This window comes from Saimiri boliviensis, chromosome 1 (assembly GCF_048565385.1).
Source record: "Saimiri boliviensis isolate mSaiBol1 chromosome 1, mSaiBol1.pri, whole genome shotgun sequence".
Lineage (NCBI taxonomy): Eukaryota > Metazoa > Chordata > Mammalia > Primates > Cebidae > Saimiri > Saimiri boliviensis.
The window spans coordinates 26384-37601 of NC_133449.1; the positions used below are offsets into that span (position 1 = coordinate 26384).

The 11218-nt window shown below is 48.8% G+C and overlaps 1 protein-coding gene and 1 non-coding gene across 2 annotated transcripts; both read right to left on the reverse strand.

Annotated features, from left to right (window-relative positions):
• Window positions 1-4045: 4045 nt before the first annotated feature.
• Window positions 4046-8371, reverse strand: LOC141581072 (golgin subfamily A member 2-like). Its single transcript, XM_074385380.1, has 9 exons — window positions 8318-8371; window positions 8058-8135; window positions 7024-7110; window positions 6809-6916; window positions 6527-6614; window positions 6005-6144; window positions 5601-5678; window positions 4242-4460; window positions 4046-4159 (listed from the first exon to the last, which is right to left on the reverse strand). Exons 1-9 carry the CDS (start codon window positions 8330-8332, stop codon window positions 4046-4048), a joined length of 927 nt encoding a protein of 308 aa, XP_074241481.1. The 5' UTR covers window positions 8333-8371.
• A 556-nt stretch (window positions 8372-8927) lies between these two features.
• LOC141581869 (U6 spliceosomal RNA) lies at window positions 8928-9034 on the reverse strand. Its single transcript, XR_012514664.1, has one exon. It is a non-coding gene; the product is annotated as a U6 spliceosomal RNA (small nuclear RNA).
• Between the last annotated feature and the right edge of the window lie 2184 nt (window positions 9035-11218).

Here is an 11218-nt window from a genome sequence, read left to right on the forward strand (position 1 = left end):
TACAACCCAAGTTTTGTACTCTGACTAGAGGGATTGCTCTTCAAGGTCTGAAAGTAGGACTTTTACCTTAAAAACAACAACAAACAAAAACTATCGCACAGGATGGATAAGATTCTTAAACAGTTTTGTGTGGATCTTGTTGGTGCTGAACTACAGCATAGCCTTATAGATTGTAAAATAGAGATAGTTGGAGCTAAAGTACAGAATGAAAATTTTTTAAACTTTGTTTGCTGTTAAATTCTGTGAAGTTTCAGTTATCTAAAATAAACATACACAAATATGAAAAATATAAAATTCTGTGTTTTTGATGAATGCTAACCTTCTGATGTTGCCTTCTAAGCAAATTGAAAGCTGCCTTCTACTGAATGAGGCAGAGAACAGATACTTGGCTGAATGAAGTACTGCAAAAGACTCGCATGCACTTTGAAGAAAGACTTAAGTCACTGTCATATAATTTCCATTCTTTTTACATTTTTCTTAAATATATGACAAAATGCCTACACAGAGTGATATTTCGGTACTATAGTAAATGTATTTTCCAGACTGACATTCAGCTAAATATGTCTGTATGTGATTTACTCCATAGGTACCTGATGAACACATTCTTGTCAGATTGGGTACAGATGCTAAACACTATGTCAAGGTCATTGCTAGTCATTTATATTTCTTAGGGTAAAAGTGAAGTGATTTGAACTATCAAAATCCCTTTGAAATAATTTATCAATGTATTAGATAAACCCAGTTTCAGAATGATTAAGAAAAACATTTGCCTGCATTCGCTGAAAGAGTATAAATATTGGGTCCTGGTGACTTGAACTGACTCTTCCAAATTATAGAAATTTATCAACGTATCAGATAAACTCAGTTTCAGAATGATCAAGGGAAAATGTTTGACCAAATAACGTGGCAGATTAACAGTGGTACGATTTCTAGCCCGAGGGCTGAAAATGGACTTAAGAGTAACTGTCTTTAAACTGAACTCAAAGAATGCAAAAGCAGTTAAGTTCAGAAATAAAACACAAAACAGAACTTTAAGTCCATTTTAAGCCCCCAGGCTAGAAATCGTACCACTGTCAATCTGCCGCATTATTTGGTCTAACAGTTTTCCTTGATCATTCTGAAACTGGGTTTATCTGATAAATTGATAAATTTCTATAATTTGGAAGAGTCAGTTCAAGTCACCAGGACCCAATATTTATACTCTTTCAGGGAATGCAGGCAAATGTGTTATTCCATCTGTAAATCATATTAGTGCTCTCCTATTAATGTCATATTTATGAAAATATGAGGATGCCAAATGCTAAACATGGACACGGTCAGTAACTAGGAATCTCCACTTCAGGGAGCACACATACATATCTCCCTCCATTCTAACAATGGGATGTGTTTTGGCCCACAGACATTAGAACTTTATGAAGTTTCAACTGTTGATTCTTTCCCAAGCATCATAAGGTTGTGACTTAGGCAATGTCTGACTGAAAGAATTCATTCATAATGTAGAGGCACATTAACATAAATCTTGCGCAAAATATGCCTCTAAATGAAACCGAAAGGTGTAAAAACATATTTCCCTCTTGGTAAAGAACTTGGTGAGGAAATAGAACTCTGTGATTGTACAGACACTTTTCCTGATAATACGTTGACATTCACAAACAGTAGATGGCATGCAGTCCATAAACATTTTAAGTTGCACAAACTTCTCCTTGATTTTAAAATACAGTACAATTCTCTCTACTGAAACTTCTTTTTGTTTCAGCCAAGTACTCTCACATGTATTAGTTTATAATAAGGTTTGTGATTATTATTTTTTGTTTGTGATCATTGTTTAAAGTCCTTTCTTTTGAAGAAAATGAAGGCAATTCCTATGTCAGAGTAACCACGGTGGTTGAAGAATAGGTATTAGCCAGAGGAGTCTGGACGGTCAATCAGTCTTGTTGCCTCAAAGAAGCTCCATGAACACAGAGGGATGCCAGGTGTCACACGGCTTTCCTGCGCTATAATTCATTCTTGACTAGAACCTGTATGCCTGTTCTAGGGACATTTAAACTTAAAAATTTTTTTTTAATTTTCTTTTTTTTCTGGACATTTAAACTCTTAAAGGACTTCTTTTTTCTTGGAGATGTTTTATAAAAATGGATATTTTATCGGCAACTTGCTATGTGAACTGTAATCAATAGCAATTTTTAAAACTGAAATGATACAAAAGGATAATATCATCATTGGTCTCTTTCTGTGTACAAGGCACTATACCAAGTGTCCTAAAACGTTAACTGTTGAGTCATCAATATTTAGTGCCTTTCCACTCTATGATACAAATTTCCATTCATATATACATATAAATATATATATTACACTTTATCTTAAAGGATTTCTTATGATCTTTACTAAATACATTAAGAAGAATGCCAACCAGTGCCCTTTTGTGTACTGAGACTTAGAGTCATGTGTTAAAACAGGTAACATGAACTCTGACTTTACAATGTATTATAGATACAAATGCTCTAGGCTAGGAAAGGTTTTCCACATCCACTGTCAAAGATGGGAGCCTTTTATTCCTCAGAAATCATCCTTTTTTAGGTCATCAAAAAAGAGTACAGCTGCCGCAGCTCATGATGCACTATCTTCATGAGCCCACAGCACAGAAAAATCCTAAAAGAACTGCCATAGCACAGCGCTCGTTCTCGGCATGGGAATGAATGGAATACTCTATTCTGCACATACCTGCCAGAGCAGGCCACTTTCCTCTTCTGTGAGATTTTAAAAGCTCCCAGAAATGTTATTACTCTCATTTGCAATGCACAGAACATGGAAGAAAGGCTGTTTCCAGTTCTTGGCCTTTCAACAGCTCTAAATCTCATTACTCATAGTGGCATCTTACAGGGTAATAAACAGTGTGCACGTGAGGGCAAAGCACATACTGAGCTAATTAAGAGGTCACTGTGATCAGGATTCCATCAAATATCATAGCAGAACATAAGCAAATTGTATCTGAATTCCGTAATGACTATACATGCTGCAATAACATTAAAAAACCATAGCAGCCTATTCCAAGCTGGCGAGAATGGTTTTGTGCCAACAGCGGGTCTTTGTGTGTTTGAACTCTCACCACGTAAGCGCAAACTTGATAGGCATGCTAATGATCTATGATTCTCAAATTAAAAAGGAAAAACGCTAAAGGATGCCAGAGTGAACATCCAGTGAAAGCCACACGAAGACCCACTATCCTTTAACTTTTTACAAATAAACTATAAATTAGAAACACAAATCATCATGAGTGGCCCTAACATTCAAATAAAGTAAACGTGTAGAAGACTAACCCTATAACTTCGTTCCTTTGTAAATTTCTTGGCCACCTCTTAGCTGACGGTGATGTCTACTTCCTCCTTCGCTGCAGCCCGGTGAAAGCGTGGCATAGAGGGACTGCTGCCCAAGGGCTGGTGTTGCTGGCCATCCCGCAGCTCACAAAGCCAGGTGCCATCTGCTGTGCAGTGGGGTTGTGCTGCACTCTCCCTCCTGCAGGCTCCAGGCTGTCGCTGTCGTCGTCCAGGCTCACCTCATAAAATTCTTTGGAGTGAGGGAGGTGGGGGTCTGAGCACAGTGCCAGCTTCCCCTGCTCCTGCCCGCCCACCCCGCCTGAGGGCTCTGCTCACCATCCTTGTCAGTAGCACCGAGCCCCCGGGGGGCTGTGGCCCCTGGAGTGGACTCATGAGCAGGGTGCTGGACGTCGTGGTCGATCATAAGCGGCATCACTGGCCCCTGCAGCTCCAGCAGCTCCACCTGGAGATAGGGGTGCTCAGCTTCCATGCCGGTGCCGGCACCCACGCTCACGCCCACCCCCATCCCCTCACCCGCGCAGAGAGGTTGTACACCTTACCTTCATCCCCTCCTCGGCCTGGGACAGCATGCTAACATCCTTCTTCTTCTGGTGCTGGGTCTTGGCCACTGCCCTCTGATGGTCATTTGGTTTGACGGACTTTCCTGCGGGAGGACAGGCTCAGAGGCTGGGCCCCTCCACCACCCTGCAGCTCCCCTGCCCTGCCCTGGCCTACTGCTCACTTATCATGTCTCTCTCTCCAGAGAGCTGGATCAGTCCAAGTTCTAGTTTTTCCACCCGCTCCTTGAGGTCCTCATTCTCCTTCATGATGGCCACGAAGTCTCTCTGGAGCCAAAATAATGGGGTCACATCTCGGCAGCGACCTGCCCCACCCCCAGCCTTCATGGCCCCTTCAGGACTCACTCACCTGCAGCTTGTTGATGGCTTCCTGCAGGGCCCGCTGGGTCTCCCCACACCCACACTTGCTCCCAGTCCCTGTGGCCACGGCCGCTGCCTCTGGCTCCCTCAGGGCCAAGGCCACCGGGTGAGCCTGCTGCTGGCAGCACACCTGTTGTTGCTGGAGCTGCTCACAGAGCCGTGCCTGCTCCTCCTGGGCACCGGCTCCAGCAGCGTTCAGAAATGGCACCTGAAGGCAAGAGGGGAGCGTTGTTCTTGTAGGGGCATACACAGGACAGACGGGGCAGGGAGGTGGAACGCAGCCCCTTCCCTTGGGGCCTCAGAGAGTGCACCTGTCAGTCATGAAGGTGTCTGACCACCGACTCCTGGAAGGGGTGAGGGTCCAGAGGAATCAGAAAGTGGAGAAACCAAGAGCATAAGGGGGTCTGGGAGGGACCACAGAGGAAGGTGGTCTGCCCAGGTGCCTGGCCCCTGGCTCCAGCCTAAGAGACTGCCTCCCTTGCCTAGAACCCCACGCCTCCTTCCCCAGCCTCAAATCTCACGTCCTTCCTTCCACCATTTAAACTGTAGGCCACAGACTGGTGGAAAAGCAGAGGGAGCCGACCACCATCTGCCAAGTGTGCTACGTGCCTAATGCTTTCCACGCATCATCTCATTTAATCCTCAGCACCCACGCGAGGAAAATGCTAACTTCCTTTGGAAGTTAAAGAAACAGAGACTAGAGATGCGAAGTCGTCGAATGGTGACCAGTGGAACCCAGGCTGGAATCCAGTTTGGATCTAAGGAGACTTTCGTTTTGTTTTGATTTGATTTGATTTGATTTGTTTTGAGACAGAGTGTCACTCTGTGGCCCAGGCTGGAGATTCGTGGTGCAAACTCAGCTCACCGCAACCTCCAGCTCCCGGGCTCAAGCGATGCTCATGCCTCAGCCCCCTGCGTAGCTGGGATTACTGGTGTGCGCCACAATGCCCAGCTTTGTTGTTGTGGTTGTTGCTGTAATTTTAGTAGAGGTGAGCCTTTGCGATATTGGCCAGGCTGGTCTCAAATTCCTGCCTCAGCCTCCCAAAGTGCTGGGATGACAGGGGTGAGCCACCGCACCCAGCACAAAGAGCCTCTCACACCACTGTCTCTTGCCCTATGACTGGGGGGCTCCATGCCTCGAGCTGGGATGATGATGTCCAGACCTGGGAGGAGCCCAGGGCTACCTGCCTCTAAAAGTCAGAGGGCAGGAAGCCAGAAACGGTCACAGGACTGTCCTGGAGGGTGTGGGGTCACCTGCCCCCAGAGTGGAGCTGCCTGTGGCCTTGCACCTCCCCTCCCCAGAGGCCGGTGCCTGCCTCCCAGGCCTCCCGGATGGGACGGAGATTACCGTCTCCTGTTCGTCAAGCTTCTCCTGCAGCTCCTTTCCTTCCTGCTCCAAATGCAGTGCGCTCCTGTTCTCGTTCTTCTGGACAGAGAGAAGCAATCAGCGGCTACCCACTGCAGCTGGAGACCCCAGAACCTGGTGTCTGCCTCCCATGGCACCGGGAAGGGTGGAGTCAGGTTAGAAAAATTGTCTCCTTTCTCCCACAGCCATCAGAGCAGGGCTGTGACTCACAGGTGGCTTTAGGAGCCCCATTTCATATACTCTCCCATTTTACAGGTGGGAAAACAAAGGCCTGGAGGGCTGGGGAGGAGGGCAGGCTCCCCAGGTGGGCAACACACCAGCTCCTCCTCCTGCTCCTGGAGCCCCTCCTGCTCAAGAAGCCTCTCCTCCTGTTCTCTCAGCCTCACCTCCTGCTCCCGGAGCCTCATTTTCGCCTCCTGCAGTCTCTCCTGTTCCTGCAGCTCGTCTCTCAGGTACTTGGTTTCAGTTTTTAGGTTTTTCTCCAAGTCAGAGGGCCCTGCTGGGGGCTTCAGGATTGAGGGTTCAGCTGAGAAAGGAAGCAGACGATAAGGGCCTCTGGATTCTCAAAACAAAAAACAAAAAAAAACTCTTCTGGGTGCACAGCTCCTCTCAGGCTCCCCAAACCTGCCCTCACTGCTCATGATTCCTCAAACCCAAATGGTAGCCAGTCTTCCGAGCCACTTTCAGATCGAGAGCACCGTGGGTGGCTGACAACGGGAACCCCTCCCTCTTTCTGATGGGGACACTGAGGCTCGTGGAGATTACGAGACTTGCCGCCTCCTGGCACAGACCTCTTTCCCTCTGCCTCAAAGCCCTTCCAGACACCCACCTCCCTGGGGCACCCTAAGCCACCCCCACAGCCCTCTGATGCCAGTCCTGCTCCCGGGTCAGCACCAGCCCCATCTTACCCAGATGGTTTTGTAGGTGGGCAAGGCTCCTCTTCAGCTCCTCGATTTTAATTGCATCCTGGCTTTTCTCCATTTTGAATATTTCCATCTGCCCAAAGCACAGGGGGAAAGGGCCCTGGAGAGAGGGGCTGGTGGCTGGACAGGCTACCATCTCCCTCTCCGCCCCCAGCTCCACAAAGCCCAGTCCCGTGACCACCGCTGGCTGGACTATTCTCATTTTACAGATGCCCAGGAAGATCCAGTGAGCTATCTAAGGAGCGCGGCTGAAGGGTCAGCTCTCACTTCTCCTGCCATTTTCAGCAATTGCTGCTGCCACCGCGCCTTCTCTGTTTTGAGTTGTTGAGCGTATGCGTCTCTTTCTAGCTGAACTTTCTTAAGACACTCCGTCACCTGCAAGAATGGGCCCGGAAGTTAGGAAGGGCTGTCACGGGTCCTCACCTGCTCCTGGCCACCTGGGGTCATTTTCCTTCCACATCCCTCCCTCTGCAAAGTCTCACCTCCGCCACCTGTGCTTTGAGCAGTTCCCGCTCCTGTAGAAACTGCTGTAACTGCTGCTCAAGGACAGCTTCACAGCGGCTCGAGGGCTGGAGGGTGGAGAGGGAGAAGCTTCAATCTGTTGAGACTGGGACATTCCACATGGTGCCCCTTAAAAGGGCTAGGGCTGGGCTTAATACACAACTCGGTCAGTAAAGATCAAGGCCCATGGCCTGGGTTTTAAAAGAACTCAGTAAAGTTGGAAGGGACAGGCAAACAGATCAAATTTACAGCTGGCTCACAGAGGCCCAGAGAGATCAGATCATATTCTATTGTTATTCCTGTTATTACTACCGCTGTTGGAACCTTTATCGAGTGGGTCACCAGGTAGCATGGTAATGATCCCATTTAAGCTCACAACCACCATGTGAGGCAGTCACTACGATTACCTCTATTGTGTAGATGGAAAACAGGGAGCATTAGAGGTTAGGTGGTTGCCTAAGATCATTAGACAGAGCTGGGACTTGAACACTCAGGTCCATCTGATCCTTTAAGTCCATTTTTTTTTTCCTGCCGGGGATGGGGGCACAGACAGAAGGGGGAAATTAACCTTCTGCTCACTTTTTGAAAGGATGATACATTCAGATAGTCCAAAACTCAGAAGGTACAGAAGGGAAGTATCTCCCAGCCACTCGTGCTCTCCTGAGTTTTTCACAAATCCTTGCAGACATGTTTTATGTATATTATCATAGTATGTACACACACACGCGCACACACACACACACACACACACACACACACACGTTTCCTCTCTCTACACAAATCGTAACATCCCAAAGCTACTCTTCTGTACCTTCACTGTCCAAGTACCCAGTCCCCCACCTAGGACTTGGCCAAGGCCACAGCCAGGTGAGGGCAGGACGGGCATTTGGCCTCTGAGCTCTGCGTCCAGTGCTGGCTCCCCATAGCGTCCTTCAACTCACCCACAGCAGCCCCAAGGGGAAACTGGAGCCCAGGATTGGCGGCGTGGAATCAGGGGACCCCACCGGACTCTTACCAATACGTTGACGGTGTTATTCAGTTCACTGGTTGTGACGGAGCTCGAGTCCAGGGCTATTTGAGGTTGGTGTGCGCTCTGAGGCACATGCAGAGAGGAGGAGTTGGGGGAGGATTGGGGGAGAGGTAGAGAGAACAATCATTAGGGTTGGGGTGTGTGGGGGCTGTCTCGGCTGGCAGAGGGGTACCCAGCCGCCACTGTGGGAAGGGGGTGGAGGGCTGGCCTGCCCGGTCACTGTACCTCAGCTCAGGGCCTCTTACCTCTGGATCTTTCATGGAGGCACATGGCGCAGGGCCCTCCTTGTGACCACCTGCCGCTGACTACAAGAGACGAGAGTGCACATGGAGACGCTCTGTCCCCTCCGTGTCCAAGCCTCTGACTTCCTGTCCTCCCCATCAGCTGGCAGCATTTTCCGTTCTGCCTCTCGGACCCTTTGTCCCATAACTCCCTTGTGCCAGCTCCTCTCATGGTTCTTATCTCCCACCATCCCACCCTGGGGCCCCTTCAGTGACTCTTAAAGGGACAGCCTGACAGCAAATGGCTGTGCTCATTGGGCTGGCTTCCCCTTGAGCCTGGGGATGAGGAAAACCAAACAGCAAGGACCATTTCCTGGGTGTCCTGGGTGTTTACAGCGGGCCATGTACTAGGGATTAACAAAAAAACAACAGCAATAACGAATCTCATTTCACCTTCACTAATGGAAGTCAGACAACACCACCTCTATTTTACAGATGTGAAAGGAGAGACCCAGAAAGCTCCAGCAACTTGCCCTAAATCATATCTCTAGCAGATTGAGAGGCTGGATTCAAACCCAGATTTCTTTTTTTTTTTTTTTCTAGTTTATAAAATGTGATTTATTTTTTGAACTTTAAAAATATGGAACACTTCACGAATTTGCGTGTCATCCTTGCGCAGGGGCCATGGTAATCTTCTCTGTATCGTTCCAATTTTAGTACATGTGCTGCCGAAGCAAGCATTCTTTTTTTTTTTTAAACGGAGTTTCGCTCTTGTTACCCAGGCTGGAGTGCAATGGCGCGATCTCGGCTCACCGCAACCTCCGCCTCCTGGGTTCAGGCAATTCTCCTGCCTCAGCCTCCTAAGTAGCTGGGATTACAGGCACGCGCCACCATGCCCAGCTAATGTTTTGTATTTTTAGTAGAGACGGGGTTTCACCATGTTGACCAGGATGGTCTCGATCTCTCGACCTTGTGATCCACCCACCTCGGCCTCCCAAAGTGCTGGGATTACAGGCTTGAGCCACCGCGCTTGGCCTCAAACCCAGAATTCTTAACCAGTACCCAGAAGTTCTTCCACAATCTTAACAATTACCCTCTACTGCCCCTTGGACCCCTTTTCCCAGGAAGCCTGGCCAGCCAAGACTCACATGGCATGGTGACTGGCCACCATCAGAAGCGGCTGTCTCAGGGCAATTGTTGTTTCTTTTCTTTCGTCTTCTCACTCGTGTTGGAACAGCAGGGCTGTTTCTTTGTTGAAATTCTTTTAACTGGGGGGAAAAAGAGCAGTAATGCCCATGAGAACTACAAACCCCTATGGTCACAACCTACCTTACAGTTTTTACAAAATACTGTTATACACCACCTGATTTAATGCCACCAACAACTCTATAAAGTGTTGTGACAATCACTTAGTGACTGAGAGGGACTGATATCATGGCAAAAAAGAAAAAAAAAAGAAAAAAGAAGAAAAAGCAATACTAGACCTTAAACTCATTCCTCTGACTCCAAGCTCTGGGGTTTTGCCACGAATCAGCAACTGCCAGAGACCAAAACCACAGGCAGAGGCAGAAAAGTCACCATTAAGTAGGCAGGAACTGTACGCCGTGTGGTTTAGAGTCATACGGCCTCACACGTCTGTTAGTGTTAAGAAGAGCACCAGCACCTCTCACACTTTTATATCAATGTGTCCCCATGGCAGAAGGCAGCCTTTCTGTTAAATCTGGGAATTCACCAGAAAGAGGACAACCCAAGTCTCATTTCAGAGAGAAGTCTGGTATACTCTTAGAAACCTATGTGACTGTCATCCCTAAGTACATTAATGTTTTTGCTGTCTCAAGAGACTCAAGGGAAACTGATGCTTCAGAAAGATGTCCCATGTTTATCCCGTGGCATTCAAAGTAGCCCAGGTTGAGATGATATGAGAAAGATTCAAGCTGTCAAGTTCAATTTCCCAAGATCTGTTCCACAGAAGATGAGCAGATCTCACTCCAGAGGCCACTGACTGAAGGGCAGTCTTGTCCCAGAACCATGGGGAATTCGAATATGAGGTGGAGAACTCAGAAAGAAACATGAAAGTCTCTCTGGAGAGTAGAAGCCTGAGAGAAAACCAAACCAAACCCATTCTCCCACTGCCACCCAGAGACACTGTCAACGTTTAGAGCTCACGGGGGAAGTGCAGGCTTTCCACACTGTCAATGTCTCTGTTAAGGGAGTGAGGCAGCCTGAAACCTCTTGCTCCTAGGTCCCACAGTCTGCATTCCCCCTCAGCTGGAAATGTGTGCTGGGACCAGAGGAGCCAGAAATGGGATGAGAATGCGTAGGGGACTGGGTCCTAAGATCGAAGGCTGGTCTTGTAGCAGCACTGATGGTTCCTAGGGGAAAGGTGACATCACTACATTCCACTCCTCCTGGGGGAAGGGACCACATCAAGGAGATACCTGAGTCACTGCTCCCTGATGGGGGAGGGGATGCAGGGCTGGGACCCAGGTCCTTGGAGACGCCAGCCCAAAGAGCACAGGGAGGTCGCACTGGGGAGCAGGAGGGGAGGGCAGAGTCTGCAGCAGGAGCCCCAGGAGTCAGCAGCCCAAAGTCACCCAGAAATGACTGGTGAGGGTGGGGGCTGGGAGACCCGGGTCCTCAGAGACAGGAGCCCACAGAGCCCAGGGAGGTCCGGCTTGGGGCAGGAAAAGGTGAGGTCCAAGTAGGGAGCGGGGAGCCTCAGGGGTTACACATGCAATGTCACCCTGGGGTGACTGGCAAGGGCAGGGGCTGGGCTCCTTGCTGAAGGGGTGGGGCTGACTGACAAGACGTTGGCAGGGGAGCCCAGAGGCACCGGGGTTGGGGGCCCGCCCAGCCTGGCGTGTCTCGGAAGTGTTATGGACTCTGGCAGTGGTCTTGCCGTCGGAGGGCATCTGCGTGCGTGTT